At 45.5% G+C, this 14,777-nt stretch overlaps 1 protein-coding gene across 1 annotated transcript in view; it reads right to left on the bottom strand.

Annotated features, from left to right (window-relative positions):
• The window catches only part of LOC119375594 (neprilysin-1-like), a 32,907-nt gene that overhangs the window by 4,338 nt on the left and 13,792 nt on the right, over positions 1–14,777 (bottom strand). Inside the window, exons 8-17 of the mRNA XM_037645811.2 lie at positions 12,651–12,809; positions 11,343–11,420; positions 8,689–8,816; positions 6,488–6,740; positions 5,221–5,319; positions 4,394–4,471; positions 3,323–3,429; positions 1,625–1,683; positions 1,052–1,103; positions 669–736 (exon numbers count right to left, since the gene is read on the bottom strand). Of these exons, the coding sequence (XP_037501739.1) occupies positions 669–736; positions 1,052–1,103; positions 1,625–1,683; positions 3,323–3,429; positions 4,394–4,471; positions 5,221–5,319; positions 6,488–6,740; positions 8,689–8,816; positions 11,343–11,420; positions 12,651–12,809 (1,081 nt within the window). The remainder of the gene's footprint in view (positions 1–668; positions 737–1,051; positions 1,104–1,624; positions 1,684–3,322; positions 3,430–4,393; positions 4,472–5,220; positions 5,320–6,487; positions 6,741–8,688; positions 8,817–11,342; positions 11,421–12,650; positions 12,810–14,777) is intronic.

Raw genomic sequence — 14,777 nt, 5'->3', positions numbered from 1 at the left:
ATAGGCAGTATTGTGACACAAGCGATCAATCAAGCATGGTACTGTTCTTTATATTAGGTCCTCGCATAGAAATGATATGGCTTAAGTCATTCAATGATGTTTCGATATAGTTCACAGAAGCCGTCACTCATACAGTACACCATTTTATCTCCTGCGCTCATCTGTGGGTGCTCTTTCCACGAGTACAAATCTCGCTCTTTCCACGAGTACAATTTAGAGTATTTTACGTACAAGAAAATCCCAAGACATAGATTTAGTTGTATTCTTAGTAATGTCACATATTTAACAATGCTCATCCATCACAAGAGTCGTCCAATGACTAAGGATGAATAATCATAAACAGGGACTGCCTACATTCACCAACAAAAACTATCTTTTCATGTCATCTTAAAGCGTTTGGACGTATAGAGCGTTATCTTGAGCACTGGGTCAGAAATATTCATTTTTTATGCTGCGCTTCGACGTCACTTGGTCACGTTTTTTATGGCCAGACGTTGTGAATGGGGAGTGCACGTGCCGGTTATCGCACGTGCCCGTTTAATGTGCACGTTCCCGTTTTGAATGTTTTTGTTAGCTCTCATTAACGTTGTGTCTAACAAAGAAAAAACGATCACCTAAAATCCCCCTGCTATGTCTAATAAAAATACAGACATTAAATTCGCACTAACCACTGGCAAAGAAAGCTCGTGTCAGCTCCCTGACCAGCTGGAACCCAAACCGTGCAGCGTCGACCGGCCTGAGGGAAAGTAAGCGAACAATTGACACCATCAACCTTTCCAGTCGAACTCATTAATACTGCCTCCTGAGCACTGAATACTAGACGATATTACGCATTTATGCCACACCACACTGCAGGTTTACATTAAAGTATACATAACCACAAAGAAAGATTACCGAGGCAATGAAAATCAATTACAGTTGGCTAAAAAAGCCGGATTCATCAAGGGAGCCTTCATTAGAAATCTCTCATGTTGTTAATACTCTGCATCGCTAGTTCAAAGTTTCCGATCATTAAATGTGCACAAATAATAAAATGCGTCAAAATACTCACGGTAGCATGTTGGTGTAGTACAGTGGACTCTGGAGTATTCCAAACGGGACGGCTTAAAGAAACACGAGAAGTGAAATAGTTATAGCAAGCACACAAACGCGGAACACGCAGTTCAAACCTATAAAACAGGATATAGTTTTATGGTTCTTTTTTTCCTCACTGTATATACCGATAAAAAGTATAGAGATTCGGGAACATAAGTATCTGCAATATACAAGTGTTTGAGGCGCCTTGTAGCGAGAATTATGCTTATTTCGAAAGCAGAAGATAATTACCCACCTTTTTGTAGCATAAAGCTACAAAAGCTTCCCTGCTTACCATAAGTTCGTAAAGAAAAGTATCATATGCAGATACCCTTTCATGTAATTTAATTAGTAATCTAACAGCCAATTTTTAGAAGTCGGGCTTATTATGTGAACGATAACACTTGCGGTTGATTTTAGTGCGCTTAAATTCTGTGCTGAACTGTCGTGTACAACCAACAACAAGCCGTATGTAAGTGGGCTGGGACTTAAGGCACTTTATTTTGCAACATTTTAACCTTGGACTTCCTGATATTGCGCGAATATTTACCTAGTGTGTTGAATTCCTGGTTGAAGAAGACCTGAGGTCTCAGGAACGGTGCCTCCCACCTGTCGCAAGAAAAGGTGTAATTATTACATACGTAGTTCTGAGTTCGAAAACGGTATTGCTACTCAAGGGTGTCGTGACAACTGCTGCCACTATTGAGAATTCGAAGGCATTCAAAATATGGGCTTCCGAGATAATTTATTATATTCTCTATTCCAGGACATTTACGTCTCTCGTGCTATCACCATGAAACTTCGTCGCGGACGCAAAGATAAGCCGCTTATAATTGGAAATATGTACCAGTTTCTTCCGAAGTGCGAAAATACGCCATATTACGGCAGATGGAAATGCCATCTACCGCTCCGATTGGCTCCCTTGAAGTGCGCGTCTGAGCCCTTGGAACCAATAAATGGCAACTGTGATCTCGCAAAGCCAGTGAACTGTGCCTCCCGCCACCCGTTTATGTCAAAAGGAGTTTGAAAAGGTGACCTTGTGATTTCAAAGATCGACAGTGCCAGTGCTAGAGATTGAACACAAGCGCTCCTTACTTCAGTTTTCTATGTGTATCATACATGCCAGAAATGAACGACCAGAAATGATATGTGAACTTGTGTCTAAATCGGGAAGTTTGAGAGCTTGAAGTTATTAAAATTATTCGCAATTGCACTTTAATACTGCGACTCGATAAGTGATTTGTAGAATGGCACCTTCTTTGATTGTCTGCATTCATAAGCGGGCAACAAGTGGCAGCATCCGCTTCCGAAATTTTAGCACAGTGTGCAGTGTGTGTCAAAAACATTTAAATTCACTCTCACTGTCATAAGCGCTTTAGCAGAATATGGCAAACCATTCCTTCATCATCCCACAAAGTTATAGAAAAGTCATGAAATAGAAAAACTTTCGCATCGTCCCAAGCACAAAGCTTCAAAGCACCTGTGCTACACTGATAGGAATGGGCGGTGGACACGTTTTCTCATTAAAGTACACTATCAAACCGTCTAGAAGTACTGGTAACAATATCATAAACTTAACGAATGCAGCTGCCTTGAGCCTATCAGCGTACGTTGCTTTAGTTATTTCTTTCGTTAATAAGAACACTTTGTACGTGTCAGAGGCTACCTTTGAATGACAAGATTTTAGCGCGACAGAAGTATATGATACGAAAGAGGATTGGACACGGATAAACTCTGCTAACGTTGAATAAGGAGGGTTAGAATGATACATAGTATCAGATGGTGCCGCCAGAAAAAAGAAACTGGGGCAGCTACGCCCTAGTGGTCCCTAGTGGTGCAAAGGCTGGGGAAGCAGTAGAGCTAGTTGCCTTCCCCTCCTCGTCACCCTCACAATCCTCTTCCCAACCTCTTGCTACATATACATGGCTATGTTATACGGCCGCGGCGTTCACATTTCGATTGAGGCGAATCGCTAGAGGCAAGTGTACTTCCACTGCCACTGCCACTGCCAGTAGTGATTCGTTCAGCGCTACTTAGATTTAGGTGCTTGTTGAAGTAGCCCCAGGCGGTCGAAATTACCAGAGCCCTCCACTACTGGCGTGCCTCGTAATCATATCGTGGTTTTGCCACGTAAACCCCCGGATATTATTACGATAGTCTGCCCCAAAAATGCAAGTCATATCGTCGAGAAGCTGAAGCGTGAAGACGGACGATGCTGCGTAGAGTCGATGGAAATTAAAGAACTCACTCTGGGCCGATCCAGTCCTCCACGAGCCACTGCCAGTAGTGGTCGTTCAGCGCTGTTCGGGTGTTGTAGTAGCTCTCAAGGACAGCTCCTATTTTTACATCAGGAACCTAACAAAAAAAAAACATTTCTTGTACGTAACGCCGTCGCGCCCGTTGCACTATACAAGGGACAGCACACATACTATGAGCTTGTCGCTTCTGTCCTACCCGGGTGGAATGTTTTGAAACCTGCTTTAGTGTACGTTCAGTTTACTGATGCCTAAGGGCAGATAGAAAAAATGAGAAAACATACATGCATTATGAAATGAATCTTGTATGAGGGCTGTCGCTCAGAGGGTCTCGCAACGGCGACGAATTGTTTCACGAACTTATTGTTACACTGAGCAAAGGTCCAGATCTAATTGCCGTCGTTTTGCATCAACTTTTCAATTCTGGTAGTTTTACTACGAAATGACCTTCATATAGGGTTATCAACTATTGTAAAACTTTATTGAGCTTATATAGAGCGGTCATGTTCTGCGGCAAATTATTCATTTATTCATTTTGAGAACTGTACTACCAATTGCGACACGCGGCTCAAGAATCTAATTGAGTGGTGATATATAACCTTCAATTTATATTTCAGGAAGCCGCCCGAATACGTGTACCACGCAGCTCAACAAACGTAACACGATCGAATTGTGCGGCTTAGATATTCTGTGACTATGTACGCATACTTTTGTAAACTGTATACATTTGAAAAGAGTTCGGCCAGCTCCACTTCGCGAACACTGTCGAAACAGCAAAACTGATGCCTCCCTTAATCCGGCTCACCCTCACCCATATTTTGCGCCTATCATTGGTTCACCCTTTCCACCGAACCTCGCCCATCTTGGCGCGGCGCAGCCCTTCCTCTCCTACCGAGTCCTACTCTCGCCACACCGCTAGACCTCGTGACCAGCGCTACGCCAACGGGAGGGGAAGCCTCGACTAAGAACAGCTTCGCTATTATTATATAGGTAAACGAATGAAAGACGATCGAGTGGTGAAGATAAACGTTAACAGGCAGCACTGAAGCGCACGTAAGACTCACCACGTGATAAAAAGCTGAGATGGCGTAGTCATTTTCCACGAATGAGGGGTATAGAAAGTAGGGCGTCACAGACAGAAGCTGAAAAACCAGAGAAGCAAACACAGCTTTTAGAATAAGATAATTCGTTGCTGGGCTAGTTGGTTTCTAATGGTAAACAGCAGAGCGCAAATCGGCTACGAGATAGAGAGGAACACACACAGACGCTTGTCCTAGTGTGTGTGTCCTTCATCGTAACTAATTTTGCGCTCACCATTGGAACTGTCAGAATAGTGACACATTTTCCTTATTGCTCGTCTTGCAAGGCTTTTAACATTTAGGAACCGAAACAGCTGAATGTTTTTCGGAAGTGCGCTTGAATTTGATTGCAGCTGGCAGTGCGTTTCACTGTTAAGTATGCCTTAAACAGAAATTACATGTTACGAACCATCCGTGTTCAGAGAAAATTAGAATAAAAAAGCATGTAAATTTAGCGAATTGAACCGACAGCAATAGCGGTTAGTCAGTTGGATTGTTCCTACAAGTGCAATCGTATTTAACTATCTCATCTATCTGCGCACACCCCAATAGCATACGTTAACGAATGAAAGACGATTGCTACAAACGAACATCCGCTGAGCTCTGCTTGACGAAGACGAGCAAACAATGGCGGCCAGCAAAGGTTCAACTTGGGCTAGTTAGTATGACATTCTAGTGCAGTTGCCCTGAGCCAAAGGCACGAAGGACTAAGGACTTATCCTTGTCATGTTACCTTTGTCCTTAGTGCTTCGTGCCTTTCGCTGCGCGCAACTACACGTGAGAAGCAATGGCGCCATGAAGTGGCTACTCACCCTCTGCTGAATGACTTGGCTCGACTTGGGGTGGATCCAGCGCGACTTTCGTACCACGTCGAGGACGCGCTCGCTGAACAGGGCGTACTTCTTCTTCACCTGCGAATTCACAAAGACACAGGCGTTAACAGAAACTCTTGTACTGAGTGAGGCGCCATTTTCACTGTCTTTCATTCTTTCTATTGGCGCCACAGCTTCGAGGATTCCTTCAAGAGCGGTCCATTACACAGAATTAGAAACGACATGCATAACATACCTAATCATTACGGCAAAAGCCATAGGCGTGCGCCAGGTTCTCCTTCATCTTCAAAAGTGCACTTAGTGAAACGCAGACAACGTACAGAACGAATAAAATAAAGGACAAAAGATGTGCTGTACTTTTTTCGTTCTGTACGTTGTCCGCGTTTTACTAAGCGCACTCTTGAAGATGAATGAACATCAACTAGCCCACCTTATGCCCGGGTTCTCCATTAGGGGAGGGGGCAAAGTTTCACTGCAGCACCCCACCCCCTCCCCCGATTGGTCTAGGGTGACAGATATCAAGAGTCGCGATAAATGCATAAATGAAAATTAAGCGATCACGTGCTCCTCACAGGCGACTGCCTTTGCTCAAAGGCTTCCTGGTGTAAAGTGGGAAGTAAGCCGTTCTTGCAATGCAACATCAAGGATTCTCGACCACCATTTTCATCAAAAACAGGTCCGACTGAGCAAAGGAATGGAGCAGACTTGGCGCCCCTTTCAGATGATTAGGGGTCGGTCACACTTAGAACACGCATACTCAGAACGCTTACTTAGAACGCTCACGAGAGGTTCGGTGGAGCTATTCTGGAACTGTCAATCTAATGGACATGTCCACTTCGGCCTTACGTCATCATAGCGCCTTCTGTTGTTACAAAGAGCGGCAAGCGATGATGTAATCGCGCAGGTGCTTGCGCAGGTGCCACGTGAAACCTATAGTTCGAGGGTTAACGAGATCACAGAATCAGAGTTAATGCACCGCGGCCTCCGAGATTCGCTTGTCCAAGAGCGGCAGACTACATTCGCCGCATTTCAACGCATTCCGTTCCTCTCATCTGCGTCCAGAGTTCTGGAAAGCTTTGTCACGTCAAAATGATGTAGCGGAAGAAGAACCGGAAACGGGGGGCGCGCTGCTCGCCCAGCTCCGGCCAGAGAATTGAGGGCCGGAATGGGCGGTCCAGTAAATGGACAGTTCAATGATAGCTCCCCCGTATAACTTTCGTGTTCTGCCTACATTGTCAGCACGTACGTCTTTGCGTAGCGCGCTCGCCTTGCCCACGAGGAACCGCTGCGCGTAGGCGGCGGCCACGGCATATTGCATGAGGTCAGCCACGCGGTCGTAGCAGGTGCGCCACCTGGGGGGCGTCGCGAACGCGCTGGCGGTGCTCCGTTCCTCTTCGTCGGCATTTCTGGACAACGCCGCCAAGGGTCGGAAGGCGTCCGGTAGGAAAGGCGCCATGTGCACCAGGAGGCGCCAGGCAACGTAGTCCGTGATCACCTTCCTATTGGTGTTCGACGACGCATGATAACGTTAGTTCAGATGTATTTAGAGCATCCAATCACGTTCTGTCGCATATATTTCCATTCCAGATTATTCTGATGTGCTGATTTACTTTAGAGTAACTCTTGCTCTCCAGAAGCACGTGAAATGTTTGATATTTTTGAAACTACGTAGTGTACTAGACCGATAACTGCATATTTGATAGCTGCACGCATATATGCATAAGCTCAGCAAGTTTCATCTATATCAATAACAATTAAAAAATAAAAAAATCACAGTTTCACCAGAATGGCGAAGCAATGAACGCGATAGCCACAAATTGTAATGTTATCCAGGTAAGGCTGGCAGCTAACTCTCTTAGATCCAGAGTCGCGCGTAACTCTACAAAACGCTGGTGTAGGGGAATACGGCCACTCCAGGGAGAGAAGCGGATTTCGCAGTCTCTTTGCGTTGAAAGCGCCACACATGGAAGGGAATACGAGTCGTCCGCTGATGTCCTGCCAAGATAGCGCTCGCGCCAGCAATCGCGACACCACCCCCCCCCCCCCCCACTCACCGCGTCCCTTCATGCTCCTTCAAGACGGGCGGGGCGTTTCTTCTCTGCTTTGGCAGCATTCGACGGCGGGCATCGTACACGGGGTGATTATTGCATGCGACCTTCGAGCGACGAAGATGGGCGGGCTCGTTTGATATCTGCTTCAACCGCGTTCGTCGCCCCCGCTCGCGCGCCTGTACCCGCGGGTAGAATATACAATGCCTGGGGGATGTTATCGATTTGGACATTATAGGGAACATGACGGCGATGGCAAAAACCCGTCGAGAGTGTCCATATAATTGCTATCGTAATAAACACGCATTTTCAAGGTTCATGTATCCATTATGTCAACTCTGCCGCAGCAAACCACTATTATGTAGCGAAATTACTACAATTTATTTGGTGCCATACCGTTATATAGCACTGGAACGTTAGGCAGATATAAAATCAAAGCGTGCATAGGCGCGCAAGCGAGCATATTACGCGGTGCCTTTTTGTATTACGCGGGCATCTGTAGTAAGCAGAAAAACACTGACACTTAATAGACAGAAAGTTAGAAACTGTTCATTCGGACGTTTCGCAAGCCGCTCTACAACTTTCTCGTTGGAATTTTTTCTCAGATTAGTTGCTTCGAAAGTTATCTAATTAAACTTGCCTAATTAAGCCACTAAACAGAACACCAGAAATAGTGTGACTTACTCCAGGCAATTGTAAGCAACATGCATTTGGTCGAGTCGTCATAGAGTGCGTCGGCATAGTTTTTAACTCTGGGCTGTGGTGCCCTGTATGTATTATATAGGTTGCAAAAAGCTGCTCGCAACAAAGTTTTATATCTGCACAGACACGTCAGAGCCGACCCTGAAGGCCTTCCAGTGATATAATATATCCCGGTGCCTTGAAAATTATTGCATATTCGAAATAAGCCCACACATATACATTAACGGGGGAAGTTTCATTAAATTCCAGCAATCACTTGAAAAATAGTTTTTAAGCGCTCCCTAAAAAGAATCAACAACAAACCTACGCGTACAACACCCTTGCCGTGCAACCTTCTCCCTCCGCGGTGGGTATTAGTAGTCGTGACGTTAATTGTGCCTAGTCAGGGCCGCAGCCGGAAAATGTTTTTCAGGGGGGGGGGGGCTGAACCATACACTTGTATGAGCAGTTGTTTGTATGTGTGCATATATACACATACAAAATTAAACAATTTCCGCGGGGGTGGGAAGATCCGCCCCCCGGCTACGCCATTGGTGCTAGTGGCCCTTTCTTTGTTAATCTACTTAGAGTACGACCTGCTATGCTGCAGATGAGAGTGCATATCTGTGTTTTGTGCCGCACTACCCCGACTAAAACATTCCTGATTGATCGGATCACTGCTTGCTTGCTTCTTTGTCCATACGCAGCTTACACATACCTCGAGGCGTTGTTCAGTATGCTCGCTAGACGTGAGAAAAACTCTGGACTTCCCGAGACCACCTGCGTGTCGTTGCTCACGTCCAGCAAATCTCCCGCGATGGTCTTCAGAAAGAGCGCCCAATTCCACTGCAGGCGATATCACAGTAACACATTCGTGAGGCACACAGACAAAATAAACATATAAGTACTTTACATATGATAAAAATTCGGCAGATCCCACGTGCCGTGGGAATCGATGTTATGCGAAGCCTGCGCGGGATGGTGACTGTGGCGTAATTTTTCACATTGAGCGAAACGTTACGGAATGGCGCAAGAGAAATGTGGAAGTGGTATACGCACATTCATAGGTCGAGGAGTTTCATATGTATTATATAACCAGTTGTTTACAGTTGCGTAACGATGCCAAGAGCAACATGGGTGTTACCAACAACAGACGCGGTAAGCTGATATGTAGTGCTTATGTTCTTCTGTACGATATATATGATATGTAGTGCTTATATTCTGTTCGGATTCGCGCTATCGCGAATCCGAACAAGACAAACACAGATGCGCAGGACAGGCATTACTCGCAACTAAGCTTCATTCAGGAAAGTTTCCCTAGATATATACACAGCCGAGTGGCACACGCAGGCGCACTGCACGTACCCTACAGTCACAGTTGCAGTTGTTAGAGTTGTTATGCTTATACTTGTCCGTTATGACGGAGGACGCACGCACGCACGAACCGGTGGGCATGTGTAGAAGGGGTTTTTGAGAGTTCTTGAACAAGGTCGTCATCACCAGGGGCGTAGCCAGAAATATTTTACGGGGGGGGGGGGGGGGGGAGGGGGTCAACCATTCATGTATGTTCGTGCGTGCGTTTGTATGTGCGCGTGTATATATACGCAAGCAAAACTGAACTTTTCGGGGGGGGGGGGAGGGGTTGAACCCCCCCCCCCCTGGCTACGCCCCTGGTCATCACCGTGATCAGTGAGCCCCAGCAGATGGCCGGACTTGTTATTCGGATCCGCTCGTGATCGCGGCTGCGAGGGGTCTAAGTGCAGTTAAGTGCGAGTACAGCTGGTGGAAATCCTGGATGCCTCTTACGATGAAATGATCTATGATGCCTCCTGTCCTGGACTTGGCAGCGATGTCTTTTGATGCCCTGTCCATATCCAAGCCGTCTTTCACGCAGTATAAGGACCAGGCGTTGTTCGGTCTTGATAAATCAATGTTGAAGTCACCGGCAATGATGAGAGGCCTGGTTCTCTCGGCAGATTTATTATAGGAAGCATTGATCCCGGTTTTCGCGTAATCCACGTGGTCCACGTTGCGGGTCACGTGGACGAGTGGATGGTAGTTGAGCGTCCTCCAGGGCTGTTCTGTCTTCAGTTTCCTCACTTTCCTTGCGTCCGCCGCGGTGGTGTAGCGGTTACGGTGCTCGGCTGGTGACCTGAAGGTCTCAGGTTCGATCCCGGCCGCGGCGGTCGAATTTCGATGGAGGCAAAATGCTAGATGCCCGTGTACTGTGTGATCTCGGTACACGTTAAAGAATACCAGGTGGTAAAAATTTCCGGAGCCCTTCGCTACGACATCTCTCATAATGATATCGTGGTTTTGGGACATAAAACCCAACAATTATTATCACTTTCCTTGCGTATGAATGTGTGTGTGTTCGCGGTTACTGCGTTAGTCGAGACTGTATCACCTGTGGCGCATACCCGCAAAACATGAACTCTGGTATTCGGGTATGTGCCACACGTGAGTGAGAGAAAGGGTTTCATGACGTACGCGACAGGTATTTTGCGTTATTAATGTCATGACCAGTGGATCGTGTTCGTCATACACTGATCCCCTGCTATGCCAATTTTGGTATATTACAAGTTATGGACACGACCTGGAGAGCGCCCAGACGTAGGCGGCTAGATAGATAGATAGATAGATAGATAGATAGATAGATAGATAGATAGATAGATACGTAGATAGAAACGGCCAAAGTGCCGGAGGTTCGCTAAGAAATGCTTCGCATTTAAAAAGAATGGTTCATCCCTCCTTCATAGGAATCGGAATAACTCGAAAGTGTATCGTCTCTTCACAGGATTAGTTCACTGTTTATTGTACATTGACGTATGAGAATTGAACAATGTCTGCTGGTGTCTGACAGCTATAGCATCGTTTGACGAGGATGCACCCACGTATTGTGTTTTTCATAGCGATTTCAGAAATACTAATGGCATTGAACGATCGACCATTCCGATAACGTCACGTTTTTCGGTAGCCAGGCAGATAAAAATAAACCTGTGATAAGAGTAAAGTCGTTATTGTTCATTCCAACCAGCGATCCCAAATTATTACGAGAAATGTCATTTACTATTTTAAATATGGGTTTACATAAAGTAAGAGTTATATTACGGATTAGTAAAGGAGTCGTTGCGTGAAACAAAGAGATCAAGGAAAGCTTAAAGTATCAATAATATCATCATCACCATGATGCTAGCTATTTCCAAAGCACCCCAAGTTGAAACAAAAAGCGAAACCTACGCAATGAACCTGCTCTTGCATTAAAAGACAAGGTATTTAATGCCTTTCTGTAAGCTGATCTGCTGTGCTTAGGAAAGAAGTGTTAAAATTAAATACTATGAAAAACAATGAGTCTACTACTCAGCTAAGCACCTTGTGAGACTTTGGCAAGCTGCCCAGGTTGACTCTGACGGCGTGCTTGCGTTTCCGCTTCCAAGTGAGATCAGTTGCCTGCAACAAAAAGCAACCGCCGTTGACCGAGTGGCATTGCCTCCCAGCCTTGCACCAATTTGGTGTACAGTAACTGCCGATTAAGAACCATCACTCGAGGCAAAGCAGTCGTGGTATACCCCATTTACTAATCCGGAAATTCGGGAAACCCTCCGGTTCATATTTACAAATTGCGCCCGTTGTTCGAGCGGGAAACACCAACAAGTCTTGGAACCAGCGCGTTTTATGTTGAAAGCTTGGTCATACGAACTCCAGATAGGATTGTTTTATACACACGGGAAGAATGGTTTAGGAAGTAAGAAGGCGCAGGAAATGCAAATATGTAAATCAATTTGGTAATTCGCCACGTCTGTGTGGAACTGCAACGACCCATTTTCTAGTACGAGTTTGTGCCCGTCAAATTGTAGATATATTTAACGTCTCCAAAAGGATCCAAGGTTGTCGTAGTCGTGAAAAGTGGCTCGTGCGCTAATCGTGAATCGCAATAAGCTTTCACTCATATGCGCTCAACGCACAATTGGATATACGAAACATAAAATGAATACCATTATTGCCGTTTTGCAGTTTGACTCCCCATACGGCATAATAATTCTCATGTAAACTTCAACTTTTTGATTCCGCTAACGGCTAATCTAGCCTCTTCCTTGGGTGTTGTATCAATTCATACGGCTCACGAGTCATTATGTAAACATGAATTAGCCTCAACAACGCGCTGGGCCTCACGCCTAATCGGTGTCTAAAGAAAATATATTATTAGTGGCACGAATACCGGCGACATTCTCGTTTCTCCTAGAAGCACTCCCGGTCCAGCACTGACTTCCGGTTTCTCAAATATTCCGAAAAAAAGTATTCTAAAAATAGAAATAGATGCTCCAGGTTCAAGTTTGCAATTATATTGGATATATATCACATTGAAGCACAACTTTACTCATGATAAGGGCCAACTAACTTTTAAATATTATTTAAAATTAAGCTGATTCAAAGATTGAGCAGCTGGGATCGTTGCGGCGCCTGGCAGAGAATGTCTCAACCACGCATTTTATTCTACGTGGCCTCCGAGATCCGATTCGCCAGCTCGCGAAACACGAAGTGAACCGAAGGAATACAGCAGGACAGATGAACGCCACTACGCTACTACGACGAACGCCGACGAAGGCCACTAGCAGACACGCCTCCAAATTTGTTAGCCTTCCTCAAACACATGATAAAGTACCAGCGACAGTCACTAACCATGACGAGTTGTATCTCCATTTGCAGGACGTTGTTCGGTATGTTCTCGTCGCTGTCCCGGAACACATGCATCATCTTGGTCACAAGCAGGCGGTATTTCTCCAGCACGTTCATCTCCAGGAGCATCGGCTTTGATAACAGCGTCTGCGGCTCGTCCAACTGTAAGATGTGCGCAAAATACAAACCACTTACATTTCATATTTCAGGGGGATGGCACACTCGAAAATATCTAAGCATACAGGTGTGCGACGCCCCATTTCGTCTCGTAGCTCCAGCAAGCACTATCCTAGATGATCCCAGAAATATTTGCGACTTGCCTTGTAAACGGTGTTAAACATTAGGCAAATGATATAGAATGCATACAGAGGACTAATTCACAAATAGTGTTTGCTTCACGAGATTTACAGGCGATACTGTCCGTAACACTGTATTCAGTAACATTACCGCAACACTAAGTATCACACATGCCTGCTCTTTGCAATTTGTCAATGTGTTTAAAAGTGGGTTTATTAGTGGATAGTACTGGTCAGTTCGTTTTACCACGAAAATGTTTTATGCAAGGCTCTACTAAGAATTGAACGGAGTAATTTCCGTCACGGAAATGACGTCTGCTTAAAATATGCCCGGCATTATCATTTGCCGTCGTCGGCTCTTACGGATGTGTGTTACCTCGGAAATATTTGCACCAGTATATAGGTCTGAATATGCACACATAACCGGTATCTGTAATTTGCATGTATACATATAGACAACTGAAGTCATCTAAATATTCGGCTTAATGAACAACGAAATATTCCGTCTCTAACTACTGCGCCACCAGCCACCCCGCCCTCTCGGTTTTGGAGAGTGGAGCTCCTAACCAACACGCGAGTAGGCTTCACATTGCTTCGCTGATGCCCTTTACTGGCTTGCTGAAATATATCATCACAAAGGGGGTACAGTGAGTGTCAACCTGATTTCACTCTGGCTGCATGGGAAGACGAGTATCTCACCCCCATCAGAGTATCTCACTGACCCGTCCGTAATGCCTCGCTAGACTTTGAGACGCAGAGCTTTCGAGCGAAACGTCGATTTCACAAGACCTCAACCGCCCAGAGACTAGCACGCAGATGCGCGCCAAACGTTCGAATGCTGCCGTGGTAGAGTTACTCTTCTAGGACGTGGGCTGCGCGCCAACACAACATCAATAGTAAAGTGCAGGATGGATAATAGAAAAACGAAGAGCCCCCTTCATCTATCGGGAAAATTTCTTTCTTTCCTTCTTTCTTTCTTTCTTTCTTTCTTTCTTTCTTTCTTTCTTTCTTCCTTCCTTCCTTCCTTCCTTCCTCCCTTCCTTCCTTTCTTTCCTTTCTTTTCTTTCTTTTCTTTCTTTCCTTTTTTCCTTTCTTTCTCTTTCCTTCGTTCTTTTTTCTTTCTTGCGCATTGCGCAATGTTTCTTCCTGTTTCCTTCTTCCATGCCGGGAATTGGACCTTCATCCACGCGCTTACAGCACAGCACTCCAGTTACTACAGGCAATAACGACGGTCATTTGTTCATATCCAGGAAACAATGAAATGTGGCAACGTGAAATGACAGCAACTGACCTCGATAAAAGATCACATTACGGTATCAGAAACGACTGATTGCCGACAAGCCCAGAACTGAGAGAGCATCAATCACTGGAAAACGGCGCATACAAGTGCGCACGTGACGGGTGCACTTTCGAGGGCCGCATTTCCGTACGCTAGCAGACTCCGGATTTTGCTCGTACGACGCAGCCACTGATGTCTGAGGCGCAACAAACTTCACTTGACGAAACACGCGTTCGTTTATTTGTGGCAAAATTCCAGATTTCACCGTACGACCTAACTGCGTTATCTACTTAAGTAGGTGCAGTTTTCAGCTGTCGGCGAAACGGCATACGTGGTGGCAACGATGCCGTCAAAAACTACGACGGCGGCTTGTGGCATTGAATTCGCAATGTGCACAAAAGTTCCGATACGGCACGATGTAAGCCGCGTTTCGAATAGAAGCAGCATAACACGTACCTGGGAGTGAAATACAAAATAATAATAATTGTTGGGTTTTAACGTCCCAAAATCACGAAAGGGTTATGAGAGACGCCGTAGTGGAGGGCTCCGTATATT

This window comes from Rhipicephalus sanguineus, chromosome 11, assembly GCF_013339695.2.
Source record: "Rhipicephalus sanguineus isolate Rsan-2018 chromosome 11, BIME_Rsan_1.4, whole genome shotgun sequence".
NCBI classification, from domain to species: domain Eukaryota; kingdom Metazoa; phylum Arthropoda; class Arachnida; order Ixodida; family Ixodidae; genus Rhipicephalus; species Rhipicephalus sanguineus.
The sequence above is the reverse complement of the archived record's forward strand: the minus strand, read 5'-3'. Positions and strand labels throughout refer to the sequence as shown.